The sequence below is a fragment of the Trichophyton benhamiae genome, assembly GCF_000151125.1.
Source record: "Trichophyton benhamiae CBS 112371 chromosome Unknown contig01079.0, whole genome shotgun sequence".
In the NCBI taxonomy this organism is placed as follows: domain Eukaryota; kingdom Fungi; phylum Ascomycota; class Eurotiomycetes; order Onygenales; family Arthrodermataceae; genus Trichophyton; species Trichophyton benhamiae.
The window spans coordinates 113296-134404 of NW_003315081.1; the positions used below are offsets into that span (position 1 = coordinate 113296).

The 21109-nt window shown below is 47.4% G+C and overlaps 4 protein-coding genes across 4 annotated transcripts; 1 reads left to right on the top strand and 3 right to left on the bottom strand.

Annotated features, from left to right (window-relative positions):
* Nucleotides 1-377: 377 nt before the first annotated feature.
* ARB_02970 (uncharacterized protein) lies at nucleotides 378-2299 on the bottom strand (the record flags this gene model as incomplete). Its single annotated transcript, XM_003010773.1, has 4 exons — nucleotides 378-565; nucleotides 655-833; nucleotides 923-1752; nucleotides 1826-2299. The coding sequence occupies 4 exons, from the start codon at nucleotides 2297-2299 to the stop codon at nucleotides 378-380; spliced, it is 1671 nt and encodes a 556-aa protein (XP_003010819.1).
* A 1060-nt stretch (nucleotides 2300-3359) lies between these two features.
* ARB_02971 (Mis12-Mtw1 family protein) lies at nucleotides 3360-5446 on the top strand (the record flags this gene model as incomplete). The annotated part of the gene is made up of 5 exons (XM_003010774.1): nucleotides 3360-3678; nucleotides 3759-4355; nucleotides 4467-4586; nucleotides 4649-4817; nucleotides 4873-5446. 5 exons carry the CDS (start codon nucleotides 3360-3362, stop codon nucleotides 5444-5446), a joined length of 1779 nt encoding a protein of 592 aa, XP_003010820.1.
* Nucleotides 5447-5796: 350 nt separating this feature from the next.
* Nucleotides 5797-7092, bottom strand: ARB_02972 (uncharacterized protein; the record flags this gene model as incomplete). The annotated part of the gene is made up of 1 exon (XM_003010775.1): nucleotides 5797-7092. The coding sequence occupies one exon, from the start codon at nucleotides 7090-7092 to the stop codon at nucleotides 5797-5799; it is 1296 nt and encodes a 431-aa protein (XP_003010821.1).
* Nucleotides 7093-7905: 813 nt separating this feature from the next.
* Nucleotides 7906-19953, bottom strand: ARB_02973 (hybrid PKS-NRPS enzyme, putative; the record flags this gene model as incomplete). The annotated part of the gene is made up of 4 exons (XM_003010776.1): nucleotides 7906-10664; nucleotides 10773-13375; nucleotides 13424-19265; nucleotides 19320-19953. The coding sequence occupies 4 exons, from the start codon at nucleotides 19951-19953 to the stop codon at nucleotides 7906-7908; spliced, it is 11838 nt and encodes a 3945-aa protein (XP_003010822.1).
* Between the last annotated feature and the right edge of the window lie 1156 nt (nucleotides 19954-21109).

Consider the following 21109-nt stretch of genomic DNA (forward strand, 5'->3'; position numbering starts at 1 on the left):
AAATGAGGGACTGCTGCCCGCCTTTTAATAGTCGTGGGCATAGGTTGCCTGACTTTTGCTTTTTCATATGTGGGGGAAAGAGATACGAAGCAGTCAGACTGTCATATCATGCCTGGCCAACGCCGACTGGACTTACAAGCACACTGTGACCGAGGCGATGCCGGCTTCGCAGCCAGATGGACACCGGGGAAGCAAAGAAGACGTCCGTGGCATCGAGAGAAAAAGCAATCATAGGCGGTTGACCATGCAGTGGTAAAGCCCGGTAGAGCGCGAAGAGAAGCCATGCCGAGCCAACGGTTTATAGGCAGGGAGACAACTGACGGTAGGGGGGAGAGAGAAAGAAAGAGAAGAAGATGAATTATGACATGGCTTATTTTCTAATTGTTGCTGGACGTAGTGTCATTCGTATCAATTTCAATTGAGCGGCTCTTGATGGTTTTGATAGTCGCCATAGCCTTGGCGGTTTGAGAAGATGGAGGGACAGGGGTTGGATATACGATAATGAAGTTTAGAGAGAGTATGTGGGCGTAGAAATAAAGGCGGAATGGAGTCAAGAGATCAGGGGCTGTATATTTCTATCTAGGCCGATGTTGTTGTGGGTTAAGGACATGAACAAAATAGCTGGGCTGGAGCCACGAAGTTAGCCGCGCTCACTGCCTCTCAACCTCACAGCCTGGCCGTATTTCTGCAGCTTAGTGATTAGGGCATCTCCCTGTTTGACTACATCTGCGTACTGCTTGTTCTTGTCGTCTGGTCTGTTAGTCTCAATGATCCCGTTGACCCTGTCAATCGTGCACGATATCCGGTCTCCGGCAATAAACTTAGCAAGGTCCCTATAATCAATTAGTATACTGAGCGGAAGTAGGCGCTGGAAAAAGTGACTGAGGGGGCTGTTGACTGGGGAGAAGTAAAAGAAACATACCGGTCTAGGAAATCGATAGTGACACCGAAGTCACCGGCCATACTCGCTAGGCCAACAACGCGGTAGCTCTGCAGTAGCTGCTGGTAGCCGCGTAGCCTCATCTCACGCACAAACCAGGCACGGTGCTCGAACAGATACCTGTCCTGGCTAAGGAAGTTATCTTCCACTGCTGCCAATGCGGAGAAGAATGAGCGATACTGGCCCATGTAAAGGCTGCTAACCAGTTTGGTCAATGAGGTAAAGTCGACGGGCGCTTCAGCTTCGGATTGGACGCCAGTCTCGGTGCCTAGCGTGGTAAGGTTGACCACTTTGGATGCTGTGGCTGGTGTGGGAGTGGCACTGGTCTCCACGTCTGTCATCTCTTCATCACCTGCTCCGGGACCTGAGGAGAGAGACCCTGACAGCGCAGATAGTCTGTCCTCACCTTCTCCTAGAAGAGCCTTGATCTCTGGTGCATCAACTACCTTGGCCTTAAAGTCCACACGTCGAAGAGATAGCGAACCAGCGAGAACAGCATAAATGACCAGATTGGAGTAACTGCAGAGTTCATAACTGGTGAATGTCGATAGACTGTCGAGGAGTAGAGGTGCTGCAAGGTTGTAATTGCGGATAGTAAGTAGGTGAAGACCCTTATAGGCCTTTAACCGATTTCGACGGTCCCAGTCACCACCAGACTCAACAAGAGTGTTTGCACGGTCTACAGTTTTCTTGACGAATACCTTATCACCAAAGAAAAGTCCAATACGGACCATAGCGAGCACAATATCAATCTTGGTGCCTAGGATACCAGTATTTTCAAACACAGCCTCATAAGCCGCGATAGCTTTATCCTAAATCAATCGAGCATGTAAGATTGGTGTCAGGTAAGGATAGGGTAAGAAAATATGATAGCATAATACACACCTTATCGCCTACTCTGGCCCAAAGTTCTGCCTTCTTGCCCCTTGCGGCTTGTACTTCCGTCTCACCGGCCGCCTCAGCCGCCTCTTCCTCCTCCTTCGTCAACCTGTCCAATTCCCTTTTATTCTCGGCAACCAGGCGATCATAGAGCTTCTCATCCCACACTAAATCCGACCTGCTAGTTGATGGTCTCCGCGCCAGCATGTCCGACATCACTACCACCCCAGTGCTGCCGGGGCTTGATCCTGCTGCTGTAGGGGACTGTGACGAGCCTTCCCCAGTGCTATTGAGTACACCTTCTACCGGATGAGCAAGGTGTCTATATAGGGGCGCCATGCTGTGCTCTTTTATGGCGGCCTGAAGCTTCTTCAGCGAGCTCTGGCGTGAGGAAGCGTGGCATGCTGGGTTTGAGAGGTTGAATATGTCTTGACTGAGGGAGAGGTCGGGGTATTTGGCAAACTGCGGGTCGGAACCCATGGCGACGGAGAGTGAGTAGTGAGTGCGTCGGCGACAGTTATATCTGTATCTCAGTCGTGGGTCCGCTGAGGAAGAAGGCGTTTTGGGTTGCTTGCTGCCTGCTTGTCTGCTGTTCTGCTGGCTGTTGATGTTGGTGATGTTAAAGCTGGAGCTTTAATTTGGTTCGAGCCCTGGAGCTCCCGCGGTCACGTGGTAGATCGTATAATATACTGCTAAGATACTCTGTAGACTGTGTAAAGTAGAAAATATTGATTACAGACTAAGAACTAAGGTATTATGCAACCTTCTGTAAGGTAACTAATATGGCACAGAGGTGGAATGGGCAGACACTAATTTTTTTCTTTCTTCTTTTTTTGTTTTTTACTATGGGAATGCTCGCTTCGATTTGATGTTAGAACGTGCTTACTAAAGCCCAATAATCAAAAGCGGATAATCTAGTCACGTGTACATATTATTAATAAATTACATAATACATTCTAACCCAAAACAGGGCCTTTGCCAAGACCAAAACAACCTCCCAAAAGCGGCTAGCGTCAGTGCTCGCTCTGCCCGCGATTTCATGGGAAGACGAAGCAACGCCAGCGATATCAAGTAAAGCGACAGACGAGGGCGACGGCTACGGCAGCGGAGGACTCGACCTGGCTACCTGCGACCAATATACGCACAGTGAACGCTTAGGACATTGCGCCATTTACTGCTGAGGAGATATCCTGACGGGAGTGAGACAGGAGAGGCTGTTTGGATCTCCGCGCGATAGGAACCCCCGAGCTTACGGCGGATTGACATCAACGAAAACGACGAGAGACTGCCTGGACAACTTGAGGAGCTGCCGTGGGATGCGATGGGATTGCGTGCTAGATGAATTGGAATTTATCGTTAACGCCGAGGAACCCGTAGTTGCGCTTGAAAGACGGCGGGCAGACACGCAAGTTGAACAATTCGAGGGATAACTGCGCCGGCTGAATAGCATTTTCAGAAAGGACAGGAAAACCTGGCTCATTACGGCTGAATCAGCCGCTTAATGCTTCTATTTTTCATCGTGTTTTGACAATTCCTGGACATGACTGCCGTCCTCGTGGCTACATGCACTACTACGACGGGACTCGAGCATCATCTTGGAAATATCAGCTGCAGGCCCGGCGGCGCACCGATACAGAATAGAGGAGTCACAGGAGACCAGGAAAAGCTGTTGCTAAGGATACGCGCCGATACACAACAGGCCCAGCAGGATTTATTGACTGGATCGCCAGGATTGGCTATGTCACAGACGCGCGGGAGGGGGAAGACATCCGTGACCGCTAAACTTCCCTCCTCAGCGGCCAAAGAAAATGTAGTGGGGAGGAACGGAATAAGTGGGTTGGCTGCGAAGAGGAAAGCGAGTAAGAATGCCTTTATCTTTGTACTGGTCGTAATGTTTGAGGGTTGATTCTTTACTAACGTCCATGGCCCCTTCAAATAGTTGATTATGATGAGGATGTCGAGGGTTTTCAGTTCACGCGTGCTGGGAATGTCAAAAAACCGAAGCAGACAAACGGGGTTCTATTGAATGGAGCATCAGACGGTAGCTCAACTCCTGAACTGAGTAGTGCTGCCTCTGTCCTTCGGCAACAGAAGAAAAAGCCTGTAACGTCACGAAAACCGAACGATATTATTGAACCGTCGTCGGAATCCATCGATAATAGAACTATGAAACCCAAATCAAAACGACCGGTCCAAGACAGTACTGAGCCAATGAACCAGAAACAATCAAAGTCGCTGAAGAAAATACAGACGCCAGATCCAGGACCTATACATGTGGCTAAGAAACGAAAACCAGGTAGCAGCAAAGATTCGGCGCCTAAAATAACTCCAAAAGATAACGAGGAAGCGATCCAGAGTACGCCGGAAGAAATACGAAATGCTAGTACCAAAATCGCACTGCCATTCGCCGACACCCCCGTCATCCAGAGAAATAAGGATATGAGGAAAGAAAAAAGCCGCAAAGGCCAGAGGAGAAGCAGCCTTAGTCTTCGTGGTCGTAGAGCGAGCTCCTTGATAGATAGCGGAGTATCAAATGGTAAGTCTTTACATTTTGACATTATTGAGTAATGGACTATTGCTAACGTGAGTGCACACATAGCCTTACCACACGATAAGGTTGACACTGCGCATTTCTATAAACATATAGCTAGCGAGGGGCTTCCTGAGCCGCGACGAATGAGACAATTACTCACTTGGTGTGCCACCAGGGCACTTGGTGAGAAGCCGACGGGGTCACGGTCAGAGGACGAAAGCGCCAGGTTGGCTGGTATGTTATTTTTTGCAATGCTGAAAGGAAGTCAAATTTACTAATCGTATTGCCCGTTTTAGCCCGCGTTATTCAAGAAGAGTTACTAAAAGATTTTGGAGACAGGTCAGACTTGACAGATTGGTTTAGTCGGCCAGAAACAACCACTCCAGCGGTTGTCATTAAAAAACCGAACCCAAAAAATATACAAAACGCCGACAAGATAAAGGAGCTAGAAGAACATATTCGGCGGTGTGTTGAGTTCATTTATACCCAACCTGTTTTCGGATGCTAATATACATTATAGTCTCCAGGCGGAGCGTCAGTCTCTTGCAGCTCTTATACGGCCACCATCGGTACCAAGTATTGGCACTAAATCGGATATCATCAAACCCCCTACATCCAAACCAGACGATAGACCTGAGCCTTTGCGGCATGACCCGCCAGCCATCAACCAATCTCTCCTTGATCCAACTCAAGCGTCAATTTTAAATATTCTTGGCCATTCAGAATCACGGACCAAAGAAGCCTCCTCAAAAACCGCTAACTCCAGCCCTGAAATCGATACCTCCATATTATCAATATTAGAGCGCCTAACACGGCTTTCCACTTCCCTAACACCGGCTCTTGACTCCTTTGCAACTGGCATCCACAATATTGAGATGTTCCGGCAATCCGCAGACAGCCTCAGCAGCCACATATTACGTATATGTGCTCGAAGACTGGAGGAGCGAGATGCACTACAAGGCAAAAATGCTGATGTGTTGACGTTGCCTGGAGGAAAAGAGGACGGCAAGAACAGTCTCCAAGGAACAGTAGTCGGCGGAAGGGAAGATTTAAGCGATATTTTAAGAGCTCTAAGCAGGCTTGAGAGGAGATGAATTTAGCTGTCCTTATCGTCTCAATTCGTGTGCTTGTTAGTTTTTGGTTAAGCGTCGGGGTTCCTCTTTGGTATGGGAACGGATACATATATCGTTGACTTGCGCCAGATACCTTTTGCTTTTTGACTTTTGTTGCTGCTACTGCTTGTTTGTATATATTATGATACCAACATGAAGGATGAACCTGTACTAGGACCGTATACTGCAATTCAGCTGCCTGGCTAATTAATTGACATAAGCGAAGACGACAATAAGAATGTATAAAGCCAAGATAGCAGCTTTGCTGCCGTTAGAGCGTACCAGAAAATGTCATATGAAATAGGGCTAAATAGATCCAACAAACACCGCATTTAGTCGCTCGCTCTCCTAGTCCGCCCCCAAACTTCATCCATACCACTCTTCCCTTTCGTCTCAGGAACCCACCACCCGATAAATGATCCAAGTATGAGTGCCATCGCAGTGAATAGCCAATAAATTTGTCCCTTACCACCCATGTGTTCATTAAGGCTTGGGAAAAACTGGGCAACGATAAATGTAGCTATCCAGCTTGATGCGAGAGCCCAACTTTGCGTTGCTCCAACTGCTTCTGGTCCTACTAGCTCCGAGGCTAGAATGAATGGAACGGGGCCAAGGCCAACTGCGAAGCTTGCTACAAATAAGAGCGTTGCCACAGCCGAGAGGACTTTGAAATTGGATGCTATTCCTATAGCAAGTAGCATAGACATGCTGCCCATACCTGCTATACTAAGCAGGATACATGTTTTCCGGCCGAGTTTGTCGGATAATGGTGCGCATATGACTGTCATAATTAGGTTTAGACAGGATACTAGGACTGTTAGGAGAGCTGCAGTCGTCGGTAGAATAGTAGATAGGAGCGAGACGCTATACATGACGATGCTGTTGATGCCGGTGAACTGTTGTGTAAGCATTATTGCGATGACGGATATTATGGCGGGTCTGTATATTGGATCCATCAACGCTCCAAACATAGACACGGCTTCTTTGGTATGGGAGGCAGTTCTTGACGATGGGTTTGCCAGAAGGGATTCTTCTTCCTCCGTTTCGACGGTTATGGAATCTCTTGGGCCGGAAGGAGCAGAGGTTTCCCAGGTTCTTATTTCTTCACTGATATCTGCTGTAGGGCCTCTTATTCTTTGCAAAATCTTTTTGGCTTGGGCTATGTTCTGGCTATCTGCGAGCCAAACAGGACTTTCGACAACAAATACCAGCCCAAAGAGCTGAACAACACCAATACCCCCGGACACAGCGAGAATAATACGCCACGTGCTTCCTTTACTGAGAAAATATCCTAATACCTGCGTTAATAAGATACCAATATTGGCCATAACTTGAGTTACGGCGCCAAACATCCCCCTGCTGCTCGATGGAGAGACTTCGGAAACGTAGATTGGCCCAACCACGAGAGAAGCACCTGATCCGATACCAGACAAAAACCTCCCTGCCACAAACAGGGAGATGGGGAAGGCAACAGTTTCAGCAAGCGGGCCAAGGATGAAGAATATTGTTGAGGACCGAAGAACAAGTAGTCGCCCGTACTTAGTAGAGAGTGGCCCGGCCAGGAGGGCTCCGAGAAGTCCGCCTAGGGTATAGCTCGAAGAAACAAGACCAAATAATTCCTGGCTCATCGGAATACATTGAGGCAGTTTAGATGATAAAATGTGATCCTTCTCGCATGTTATCACAGCCTTAGGGGCATTAAGCTCAGCCTAATACCGTAGGAGACCATAATATTTGCATGTCAGCCAATACATCAAAAAGAAGACAGATACCCCGCACTTTAACGTAACAGGAGTGGGAGAGCAGTGATGAGATAAAGTTATATTTACCAAGTGATATCCAAACTGTAGAGAACCAAGGGTCACAATGGTGATAATAAATACGAGGTATGAGGATATCGCATTGGGACGCAAAGCCGGAGCCATCTCGTCTTTTGAAGGATAAAACTTAAGCTATATATCCTTGAAACGGGGGACTCATCACCATCCTAGAGCCTAACTAACCAGTATATGTTTAGCTAAAGAGAGTAGTGTTCATCGTCTAGTCTAAGCTGTTGTATGTAGATCCGGCGTAGTTGAAGGACTTGATGAAGTGACGTTGAGAGCCGAGGCGCCTATGGTGGAAATGCTTAGTCAGCAGCAACATGAAAAGGGGTAACGGAAGTAACAGGGAAGAGAACTTGTAGATAAGCCTTACTTGTCCAGAGAGAAATGGTATAACGGATAAATGGCAGGAGAGAGGGAAATTGGGTCTATTTGAGGGTTGAGATAGCTACTCACAGAGGAAACCAGCAGGTGAAAGATTACAAATGATTATTAACTAGCAGTTTACACGAACAGATTCACTAACAAACAGGACAGTTAAAATGTCTAGTTAACAAAGTTGTGGGAGAAAAGAGGCCGAAAGGAGCTGATATCCTTTATTCCCATTCTTCTACTCGCCTATCGAGTAGACACAATGTGGTCCTTGGAGTTGCTCATTGAGATTTCATGACCAACCATGAACTGGCTCCATCCCATCTTTTTAGCTAATCCCATCCATTTCAGGGCCGGCATGCCTTCCAGCTTGGACACAGCTTCGTCTTGTGTTATCTTATCGGCAAAGTCCTTGATGCTGACGTTGAGAGCACTAGAGTGTGTTAGGACTTCGGGATGGCTTAGTTTGATAGCCTCGTCAAATAAAGACCTCACGATGTCTCCCGCAATTCGTTCGAGAGGAATTATGCCTATACTGCCAGTTAGACCATCTAGATCTGGTTTTCTCTGAGACTGCCTGGCAAGAGAAAGGAGTTCATTTAAGATTTCGTCTGGAACATTAGTTGCGGCCCCAGAGGCCTTCGCCGGGCGATGCAAGACAACTCTCAGATCGAGCTCTTGCGTGGCGTTGGCGAGCACTTTTTCTGCTGCCCACTTAGAGGCAACGTATCCATCATGTCCACTGGCAGGTGGAAAGCCTCCTGAGTACAACGTAACTCCTCCCGAAGAACAGAAGTGAATAGGGATCTTGCGTGGGTGTGCAATCTTCACAATTTCTTTGACGCTAGAGACATTTGTAGCACGCAGATGGTAATAAGAATCCCAGAATGAACGGTTGGCACCAACGTGTAAGATTGCATCGAGTTCGCTTGAAAGGAGCGTCGCCTCTTTTTCGGATAGACCAAGACGAGCTTTGTCGAGGTTACCATGCTTAATGATCATCTTTCCTTTAGGATCGGGAATGCGAGTCAAGATTGAGATATCGCTTTGCGGGCGTACAGCCAATGTATATATTTTGGATATGCGGTCATCCGCGACCAAATGGGCAAGAACATTTCTACCAAGAACACCAGTAGCTCCAGTCATCATAACTACCATATCTTTCTGTTTCGGAGGTGAAACATCGGCGTTAGACTTAGGTAGCCTTGGAAGATCGGTTTCGACAGTCCAGTCTAGCTCCTTGACCCCAAGGGCGTCATCAATTAAGCGAGCCATGTTTTGGAGGGTCCCCGCATTCATTATATCAAAGAGCTGGATGCTAACGCTGAAGCTTTGGCGTATCATTGCTTGCAGTTTAACAAGCATTAGAGAATTACCTCCAGCATGGAAGAAGTCGGCGCTGGGTGTTAACGAGCGGGCTGCTGGAATTATCTCGTACCAAAGCCCAGCAAGATGGGATTCGGTTTCGGTCTGTTCAGTTAGCTCCTCTGTTGACTTCTTTTCTGCCTCCGGGATCGGGAGAGCCTGCACTGCTTTCCGGTCAACCTTGAAATGAGCTGTGAATGGAACATTGTCTAAGGCAACAAAGACAGTAGGAATCATATACTGCGCTAGTGGTAGAATCGTTGGAAGTCGGGCAAGCAATTCATCGCGATATTCTGTATACGCTGTGGAGAACACAACGTGTGCTACTAAGAAGGCGGAGTCTTGTTCTCCACGCACGGTAACAACAGCATGGGTAAGGGCACCCGTCGAAGCTTGAAGTATGGTGCTTTCAATGTCTTCAAGTTCGATACGGACGCCCCGTAACTTGATTTGGGTATCACCATCTATTCGGCCCTCAAAGAAAAGAGCCCCTTCTTCGGTAAGACGGCCCTTGTCTCCGGTACGGTACACCATCCCTTCTCCCCCAAAGTTGTTTGCAATGAACTTCTGTCTAGTTAGTTCATCATTGTTTAGGTAACCCCCGGCCACGCCTACACCTCCGATAACAATCTCACCAGCGAAGCCGAGAGGGAGGGGGTTCATCTTAGGATCCACGATAGCGACAGAGTAATTTGGCAACATGAAGCCTACTGGTGCTTGTGTACCGACCACCATAGAACGATATGGCAACTCAACCTTAGCACAGGACATCGTGATTTCAGCGGGACCATAGCTGTCAAGGAGTCTGATCGGCATCCCCAACTTTCGGAATTCTTCAAGGACAGCATCTGAAGCAACTTCCCCTCCAAGAAGGGCACACTTCCAAGATTTGCATTTCAGGAGATTGTCTCTTGCGTAACGGAACCACATTAGATATTCTGACGGTGTAGTAGCAGTATGCGTTATCCCCTCTAAGGCCATGATATTAGTGATTGATATAGGGTCACCACGCTGCTCCGCCGGAACAACATAGAGGGCACCACCATGTACCAATGCGGTAAAAATCTGTTCGAGCGATTTGTCGAAAGAGTAGGCGGTTTGGTGAAGGACGTAGGAGGCAGAGCTCTTCAAATCAAATTGTTTGGAGCAGCCTTCTAGCTGTTTTACGATGCTGCTGTGATTGATATGGATGCCTTTGGGGGTCCCTGTTGACCCACTAGTGAACAGAATAACCGCGGGTGCGCCAGGTTTGGCAATGTTCGGCATGAATGGGCTGTCGGTAGGTAGATTGGTTATATCCACGACTGCGGAGGCTGAAGTATTGATGTGTTCCACATCTCCGAGAGTTTGGCTATGAGCAAGAATTGCTTGAGGTTGGATTTGATCGACAATCGCAGCAAGACGAGGGAAGGGAGTCCGGAGATCAAGAGGAACATAAACAGCTCCAGCACGGAATATGGCAAGCAGTGAGCAAACCCAGTCGGCAGTGGGCTGTTGGAAGACAGCCACCTTGTCACCCTCAGTAACATTAGCTGTAACCAAGGCGGAGCAAATGGAGTTGACACGGCGTGCCATCTGTGAATAAGTCATGATCTTTCCAGTTCCATCCTTGAGACAGATATTGGTGCCATGTTGAGACACTACATCATCAATATGATGCATTACCGTAGCGGCCCATTGATATTGCAGTGCAGGGCCTGAATTGAATTAACTTCTCGTTTCTTCAAAGTTATGATTTGGGAACTTACCGCGGCCGACTTCAATTGCATCATTAATTGTCTTACTATCCCAAACATCCGGTGCATTCCAGTTTACAGCTGGGTTATCAGCAAAGGCCATCAAGAGGTTCGCATAGCCTTCTAGCAAAAGTTTGGTATGTTTTGCCGTGTATAGACATTGCTGAAGGCGTAGTTCAAGGCGGGTATCACCAGTAGCATTTTCAACAATATCGAGAGTCATGTCATAGCCAGTCCTCGCAAGGTGCCACTTTTCACCTATAGCATCAAGACCCATGTACTTCTGTTTCTCTTCGACACCTTGTCTGTAGTCCACGAAAACCTGGAAGATGGGAGTGGAAGTTGCTGACCGAGGGATTTTTAACTCATCCAGAAGTATGTCAAAAGGTAACTTAGAATGGGCCAGTCCTTTGTACACTTTGTTTCGGACCTGTTTTACAGCGTCTCCAAACTTATCTGCCGCATCGCGTTCGAAACGTACTGGAAGGAGGTTGAGGAAGAACCCAAGGGTGCTGATAAATTTGTCATCCGTCCTATTTGCGTCAGCAACTCCGATGAAAAATTCATCACAGTCGTCTAATTGACGGAAAACAAGAGCCTGGAGGACTGCAGGATAGAAATGAAATGTTGTTGAGCTAAGAGATCGGGAAGCAGCTTTGATTTTCCTTGTCAGTGCTGGCTCAAGGCGAATGTCTGCGCTATGGGTACCGTAGACATCCAGGGGCAATCGTGTGCTGGACTTTGCAAATGGAAATAGGGGGATAGGGCTGAGGTTTGTAGGAATAATTTCACGGTAATATGCGAGGTCCGCATTCATATTACCATTATCCCAATCTTCACGTTGTTTTCGTGCAAACGCTCCGTACTGTGCAGATTTAGAAATAGCAGGCAGCTTCTGTCCTTCGTATGCCTTTTCAAGGTCACTATAGAAAATGTTGAAGCTGAATCCGTCCATGCCAATGTGGTGACATCCAATGACAAGGTAGTGCATCGTTTCAGAGGAAGAAAGCAGGGATACTTTCATGGTTTCCCAACTATTTAGGTCCCATACATGGGATCTGATTTCATCAAGTTCCCTGTAAGCGCCAGATTCATCCTTACAATGCTTAACAACAAGTTTGACTGCGGAAGTTGGAATAACCCCTTGCATTGGATTCTCCATATATTCACCGGTTGAAAAGTATCTTGTGCGAAGGGCATCATGCCTTAAAACCACAGTTTCCAAGGCTCTCTCCATGTCTTTAACACGAATACGCCCACTAAGCCTGACCAAAATTGCCATGTTGAACGTTGTTTTATCCTGGAGGGCTTGATTAAGGAACCAAAACCGCGATTGCCCAAAGGACATCATTTCGGTGACTTCTGATTTAGCTAAGCTGTCGAAGCTTTGGTGATCAGACTTGATTTCCTTGACTTCAGTTGATAGTGATATGGCTGGTTTCGTAGTTGTGGTAATAGCAGGAATAGATATTGCTGATGGGTTGACATTTGTAATTTTGAAATTGGGTTCGGCCTCTTGCGTAGATGCAGCTGACTTATGTGCCATAACTGGTTTAGAAGAAAGGGTGGGAGTCTCTTCAGGTAGTGCAGGTTTGCTATTGGCTTCGACTTTAGCCCCTTCGGCTCCTAGGTTAGGGGTAAGGTCAGGGGATATCCGCAGCATGGCATCATTTATCAAATCAGAGACCGATGAACCACCTAAGACTTTGAGAACTGGCATGTCGATATCAACTTCTCGGATAAACCAGGTTCGAATCTCAACTGCAACCAGTGAGTCGACCCCCAGCTCTACAAGTGAAGCTGTTGCATTAAAGTCATCCTCTTCTGGGATACGTAACATCTTCTTGATTCTTCGTGTAAACCCAGCTAATGAAATGTTAGTCACTGTTTTTCTGGAAAGAGTAATGTAAGTCTTACATTGCATGATATCGCAAACTTCTTCCTCTGTTGTCGCCGTAAGAAGCTGAATCCTAACGGGAATTTGGGCAGATGAAGTGCTATCCTGTTTGGCTGAGGTACGTTCCAGAATCAAGTGGGAGAACTTGCTATCTTTTAGGTAGGATGCTCTGATATCTCCATCCGCATATGTAGGAACAACGCCGGATACGACTTCGTGGCTTTCGGTCGTCCCTGGTCTTCCTCTGACGATTGCTTCTGCAAACAAGGTGTGAATGTCCTGTTCAGAAACATTTCTGTATCCAGATCGAGAAAATTGGTCGATATCTAGATCTTCGGCGCGCTCAAAATAGCCAAGGCCAATAAGGGACGAAATTGCGATAACGGATGCGGCAAGACCCTTACGACGACGCTGCAAGCCTAGAGATTCCATGAAACTGTTGGCGCCTATATAGTTACTCTGACCAGCGTTGCCAATTAGGGCTGTAATGGAAGAGAACAAAATAAAAAAGTCAAGGATATTCTCCGAGAAAAGGTTATCCAGGTTGATTGCTCCAAGGACCTTTGGCCTTAGGGCTGCCATAAGGTCGTCATAACTCATCTTCTGAAAGAGACTGTCAACCAAAACCATAGCTCCGTGTGCAACTCCACCAATAGGCGGCATGGTGCGGCATATTTTGTTATAGCAAGCTTGAAGAGCATCCGCGTCCGTAATATCCCTATGCCTTGTTAGAATAATTGACACCTTTTAACATTGATAAACTTACAGCGGCATTTGCTTTATGGTTGCCCCATATTCGTCTTCCATACTTTCGATCCACTGAGCATTTACCTTAGGTCTCCTGCTGGTAAGAACAACATATCTCGCCCCTCGGCTTATCATCCATTCTGCGAGGGACTGGCCCATTTCTCCAGACAAACCAGCCATGAGGTATGTTTTTTCTGCACTGAAAAGGTTGGTGTAAGGGTCAATAGGCTCGACAGTAAGCGGTATTTGGGTATCGACCGCCCAATCGACTACTAATAGGCATTTGTTTTTATCAGAATACCCAGGAACCTTATCCAGAGGCAGACTAGACCTATTCTCAGGCACCATGAAGTTAGCAGCCTTAGAAATATCAAAGCCTGTGGATAAATATTTGGAGACAAGGTCAACGTCGGAGCCAAAGCATCTTGCAACCTTGTTTCCGAAAAACATATATCGGTTTGATTGTTTGCAACAAACCGGCAGGCAGTCCAGGAGGTTAGATATAGCCTGCTCGTCCGAGCAATTGGAAAAATTGATGAAAAGGGATACTTCTTTAGGCAACTGCTTTCTCAGCAAACGGCGAGGGGTTTTAGGATGAATATAAGTCCACTGTGGCCCCTTCTTTGAAGTTTGAGTAGTAGTGAAAAAAGTTTGAATCTTTTTCGACACAGCTTGCTTGCTAATGGCAGCAGCTACAATTTGGTCAGGTTCATGGACTAAAATAGTACTTTTCGCTATGGCGTCCTCGATGATCAGATGTGCAACGAGATTAGCAGCAATTGAAAGAAGAACTTGTGCTGAATTGGCCTCCCCACTGTATGGTATGGTCCACGGCTTTGGAATATGAACCACCGACTTGCTCTGATCTGAGAGAGCGATGACATTTTCACCGGAGTTATTCTTGCCATAGCACAAGAAGAAGTGTCCCACCAAAGGGACTTCCACGGATTGAAGCAGGGACTTCATTACAGTAATTTCACTATCACCATCAGACCCAGCAGTAGGCTTAAGAGGAGATAGTTCGAAAAGGTCGTATGAGTCTCCCTTCATGGTCAATTCAATACAGGATGAATTGGCAGGAACTTCGTGAGTAATACGGCGTTTATATGAATTGTATCGGTCATTCAGCTTATCTGCAGACATAAGTCTGGGGGTATAAATTTTGTTATTCTCCAGATGATACTCAGATTCATTACTCCATAGAATGGATCCTGGAACAAGTCGACTGTTTGCCTCATTGAGATTGACGTGTCGGAGTAATGTCTCCGCAAACAGCTTAGCAGAGTTTGAATCCAGTAAATCAACGTCAAGTGCCTGGAAGTTGATTCCAGAATACTCTCTGCGGAGGGTGCGCGCCATGCCGACCAACATGCGGGAGAACGGGCTCTCCGATCTGTTGCCTTTGGTGACCCAAAGGATCTCCCTGGGGGTTGAAAATACCTCCTTAACGCCATCAAGCTTCTGGGGTTGGTTATCCATGAGCTCTTTCATAATTGGTACATCCAGCTCAGCCAAATTTAAGACTGTGGCAACCGTGTCGCTCTTGCTGTTGCTAAAATCATCAATTGAAATTACGTTTGAGATCGAACTGAAATGCGGCTGTAGGATATTCGCACATTCTGTAACGATGCTGGCAACTTCATCAGTACTTCCACCTATAATAACGAGATTGTCGCGTTGTGGATGAGCGTGTTCAGGGGAGAGAGGATCTCTAAGAGTGTAGATTTGGGAATCCACGGCCTGGGTCACCATAACAACCAAGTGATCTATAGAGTCAATGTTGGGAGTGAAGGTGTCAACACCGGACCATCCAGTTCGCCTGTACACTTTATCCCATTCATCCACGGTTATTGTTGGGCCCCATGGACGACCTGTTTCAGCACCACACCACCAGCCTGGGAAGCCAGACATCGAGAAACCCTCTCGTAAGCTTGGGAAGTATGTGGCCACCTCCATGTTGATTAACCAACCACCTGGTTTCACAAGTTTGCGCACATTGGACAAAGTCAAATCAATATCAGGGCCAACATGTAGAACGTTTGAAGCAAGAACCATATCGTAATGACCTTCGGTAAATCCCTGTTCGCTGAGATCTTTTTCCATGTCAAGAGTTTTGAAAATCATGCGATCTGCATATTGGCTAAATCTCTCCTCTGCCGCCTCGAAAAATCCAGAAGAAATATCCGTGAACGTATAAGTTGAAAATGCATTTCCTAAAGTAGGGAGAATCATTCTAGTTGATCCGCCCGTACCGGCACCAATTTCGATAATATTCATTCGTGGATATCGGTAAGCAACTTGAGCAGCGAGGTTTGCTTCCCACTGGTTGGTGATATCCAGGCCAATAGCCTCTTCATAGAAGCGATCCAGGATGTTATCCTTCAATGCATACTCGTGAATATTTCCACGAGTGCGAATAACATGAGCAATATTTTGGCCAACTGCTCTGAGAATACCAATATCAGCACGATCTCCGGCATCGGCAACAAGAGACTCTACATAATCCAAGGTATCATTCACAGCGTCAGGCCCAACAAAGGGGTGCTCCCCATCAATAACTTGCTTGTGCACAAATCTGCACCACCTAAGCATATGTTTGAAGTGTGGAAGAGTTTCCTCCTCCTCTTCAGTGGTGATGGTATTCAGGAGTTGGTTGATCCAGTAGAAAGAGAATCTCTCAGAAACCCTCGCAATATGAGCGTCAGACTCGGGTAAACGATGGGGAGAGGCAATAGCGCCGTCCGGTTGAGCTAGATCGTAGACAAGATTGGAGAATAGCTTCACATCGTTCTCTCCCGAAGCCTTGGCCAGTGGAACAAGGACAATGCCTTCAATTTCCATGAGAATTCCATTCTTATTGGGGGCAAAGACTTCAATGTCAGCTGTAGGGGTATCATGTGTTCCACTGGTCACAGCAGCTTGCCAAGGCCAAACGACTTCTTCACCTGGTGGAAAAACTGCTAATGATGGATTAATTGATAGCCGGTTGATTTTAGTAGGAACATGGATAGACCAGAGCCGGTCATCTCCGGGAGAGCTGAATGCAGCAAAGACAGCTTGGAAACTGGTATCAACAAAACCAGGGTGCATAAGGAAATTGTCTTCCCATGCTTCGCCGCGAGCATCAGTGATTTCTCCAACTGCTGCATCCTTCCTGCGAAGAATGGAACTTATTGCCTTGAATGGCGGAGAATAGTTATAGCCCATGTCCGATAGATACTTGTAAAATCGGTCAATATCAACACTTGTCATGTTGAACTGAGGCATCTGAGAAGCTGAAAGGGCGTTAACAATGGGGTCACCGAAATGAAGGGATATCTTTCCTTTTCCGTTAAAAGTTAGTACGTTATCACCCTTGGGGCATGATGATATCTGAAAGCTAGCGCTGACAGAATCCTGGTCGGATGACAAGACATTAAGGTTGAAGATAAGCTCTATCCCAGAAGTATCATCGAGAAATGAAATAGCACGAGCAATGTCAACATCCTCCAGTTCAATCAGTTGCACGTTCCGGTTGCTCGCAAGAGTCATTATAGCCTCAATCGCCATACACACATATCCAGACGCAGGGAAGACATTCTGGCCCTGCAATCGGTGACCAGGTATCCAAGTGATTTCTTTGGGGAATAGGATATTTCTCCACTGGATTTGTGTTCCTGTAGTGCCTTCAACAACATTTACACCCAGCATCGGATGTGGGGCCTCGCGAGTAGTATAGGAAGTAGCTATACGGGAATCGAGCCAGTAGCTCCTTGAGTGATCCCAGGAATATCCAGGAAGTTCTCCTGACAAATTATTGCGTTGAGCACCTGAAGACATCATTTTATCATACCCTTCAAAATCGACAGCAGATGGGCCAAAATACTCCCAGATGTAGCCGAGAGCAGAGGAGAATGCCTTGACATCATCGACACCGCGCGACAAGAGGCCAGTATAAGGTGTACCACCTACACCAGTAGCTTGCTCCAAGTTTTCCAGGCATGGTCCTTTCAACGCGGGATGGGGTCCAATTTCAATAACCAAGTCAAATGGACCTGACTCCTTCACAGCAGTAATCCCAGCCTGTGAAAACAAAACGGTATTATTCATGTTGTCAGCCCAATATTGGCCGTTGAGGTTGGCGCAGGCCATCTTCGTATCGGGGATGACTGAAGAGTACCACGGGATAGACGGGTTTCCGTCTCTAAACTCAATGGAACAGGAATCCATTGCCTTTAAATACATTTCAGAACACGCATTCATGTGGAATGAGTGGTAAGCGGTATCCACTCTGAGCTTGCGAACAAACTTAGACTCGTCCTTGAACACCACTAGAGCTGCATCAATTGCATCCTCATCTCCTGAGAGGGTCACACTGGTGGCAGCATTGCTTGCTGCAACAGTAATACGGCCGTAAAACTCCTCAAGCTGGCAAAATTCTTCAGCATCTTCAAGAGTTGTACCAACTGCCATCATTGCTCCTTTCTTTCCAGAGGAAGAACTAGCGAACTTGGCATACAGGCCACGGTAGTAAGCAACACGGATAGCGTCTCGAGCGGAGATAAATCCAGAAGCATAGGCAGCGGCAATCTCGCCAGAAGAGTGCCCGATCACAGCCTTGAATTCCAAATTGGTGCCAGCAGCTTTAAGTAGATCTACCAGGACAATTTGAACAGCAGTACAGAGTGGTTGAGAAAGGGCAGCTTCAGAAAGGCGAGAAGACCGCTTATCAGCCTCAAGCTCCCCCCGGATGGACCAGCTGGGTCGATCCGCTTCAGGGAGCTCTTGAAGAGACCGGTCGAGATCGGCGATAATGTTTCGAACATGAGCGGAGGCTTTGATAAGTTCGCTACCCATAGTTGGCCACTGAGCTCCTTGTCCAGTGAAGACACCAAGCACCGTCAGTTTCTCAGGGCCTGAAGATCGAACACCCAGACCCTCCTTTTGTTTACGGGCTGTATCGATGGTGGCAACGATATCAGTTGTTGTTCGGCCAGAGATAGCGATCTTATAAGCCAGCGCCGAGCGCCGCTTTTGCAAAGTCCAGGCAATGTCGCTAAGATCAGGAGAGTTTTCTTGATTCAAAAACTCGGAGAATGCATCAAGGATCCCTCGAAGGCTCTTCTCTGAGTGTGCTGAGAATATTAGGGGGGTGAAAAGGGGCGTGTTGTCGCATGGCTTGTGTGACTCAACCAGTTCATAACTTTCAAGAATTGCGTGAGCATTAGCACCACCGAAGCCAAAGCTGTTCACGGAGGCACGCATTGGCTGGCCAGCTGGGGGGCATGGCCACTGGCGGCTTGTCGTTGGAACTTGAAGATTGGTGTAGAAAGGCTTGACCTTCTCGGCAATCTGGTTAAAGTGCAAGTTTGGCGGAATAGTCTTGTTTTGTAGGGCAAGAGAGGTACCAATAAGACTGGCAAGGCCAGCTGTGCCTTCAGTATGGCCAATAATGGTTTTGATAGACCCAACCCAGAGCTTCTTTTCAACAGTTTGGTCATCATTGAAGAACGCTCGGCTAATTGCTTCGGCCTCTTGCGGGTCTCCAGCAGGAGTACCAGTTCCATGCGCATGGAAGAACTGAGGCTGGTCGTTGGGATCTAAGGGGTCAAGGCCAGCCTTTTTGTATGTTTCTCTAATCAAGGCTGTTTGAGCAAGGTTGCTCGGCATGGTTATACCAGTAGTGCGGCCATCCTGGTTGAAGGCAGTCTCCCGGATGACACACTCAATATGATCACCATCTTTGATAGCCTGGCTCAGAGTCTTCAGTACCACAGCCGCAAGGCCTTCACCTCTCGCGTAGCCGTTGGCACCTTGATCCCACATCCGTGACTTTCCATCTGGAGAAAGCATTTTCAGCTTACTTTCCGCAATATACATGCCTTGATTTCCAAAGAGTTAGCAATTAGCAAGCCAGATGTGGGGGGTGGACATACCAGGGGTGAGGATCAAGTTGGCTCCACAAGCAACTGCGACATTGCAGTCGCCACTTCTGAGGACCTGAACTGCTTCATGGACAGCTACCAATGAAGACGAGCAGGCGGTATCTATGGTCATGGACGGGCCATGCCAATCGAAGAAGTAGGAGATACGGTTAGCCATAATGGCACGAGATATCCCGGTTGCAGCATACTGCGGTAAACAGTCCCAGTCCTTAGCCAGCATGCCAGCCCAGTCGTCACACATGAGCCCAACATAGCAAGCAGTAGAAGACCCGCGGAGACTCTCCATGGTAACGCCGGCCGCGCATAAGGATTCGTAAACCGTTTCAAGGAGCATACGCTGCTGTGGGTCGATAGCCTCACATTCGTTTGGTGGAATGTTGAAGAAAGTTGCATCAAAGGCAGAAGGGTCTGCCTCGAGGAAATAGGATTTGGTGACGTTGCTAGTACCATGATGGGCGTTATCTTTGTGGTGCCAAACATCAGCATTGAAGCGATTTTGTGGAACAGGTTTCGAGAGATCATAAGGCTCCTTCAGCAATTCCCATAGCTTTGATGGAGTGGTGGCATTGCCGGGAAAGTTGCAGGCGCTGCCAATGATGGCAATTGGCTCCTTGCGTTGAGGCATGGTGGTATACTATGCAGTTGATCGACAGTGGGGGACAAAAAGAGTGAAGAGTGGTTGGCAAGAAGTACTCATAGGGAGAAGAGGGAAGGGAGACCACAGACTAATATTCATCTGTTATTACTGTCGCATCAACCGTGATGAACTTGCAGAAGCAGCATAGTTTGATGACATCCCAGTATTCGGTGTGTTAGTGCAACCGAATCGGTTCATTCTACGACCTTTTTTCGGTGACCCGACGGCCCAGCAGACAGCCCTGGAATAGCAATGTTTTAGCTATAGTAGCCATGGTCCATAAGATCCCAATTGTCAGCCTATGTTTGAAGTTTATTACTTGACAGACTGTGAGGAGGTCTCTGGGTGATACCAATGCAAGGATAAAGGGTATCATCCAAGCCGAAGCCGTATTACCGGCCACATCGTGCTTATCCTGCATTTTCTCTGTCGATTCACTTAGACGTGAAGAGGCAGGGTTGGAGCATCCCTGACTGCTTTCACAATTTCCATATTATTTCAGCCCCAGGCGTATTTTTGTATTGCCATACGCGTGAGACGGGACTAACCCTGGTATCTTCCACTGGAAAGTTACCCCTTCTTTCAGCTGAGAGCTTCGAAGAACAATGCAGCGGTAGCATGGGTTCAAACCAGCTTTTGGGATCTAGCTAGGTGATTTGCCAGTAGCATTGAGAGGGAACTCAAAAGTCACCGTTCTCGGGGAGTTTTCCGGCGATGGGAGGCATCGCGGGAACAACCACGACAACCTTCATGCCGAATCCGTGCTTGCAAGCCCGGCCAATCCATCCATAAGTTCCAGCACCTTGTTGATCTCTAGTTAGCGGGCCAGGCACGAGGAGGCAGGCAAAAATAATGAACTACAGGGAACTCCAGCGTCACAAAGAGTTTTCGAAGCATATTCACCGAAGTCTAGCCATCTCCCAAGTTCTTGTGAGTGCTTGACAGATGGACAATAAAGCTTGAGTAATATTTTGCCGACTAGCGCTTACGCTGGTGCTTGCATTCGGTAGCTGATGGTCTCTCAACTACTTCGTCAGAGGAGCTGGATGCTTCGATTGCGGTCTGCAACGATGTTGTCAACAGATGTCTGGAATTAGTCAAAGAGCTTTAAGCCACACTTTTTAGGGTCACGTTATAAGTCCAT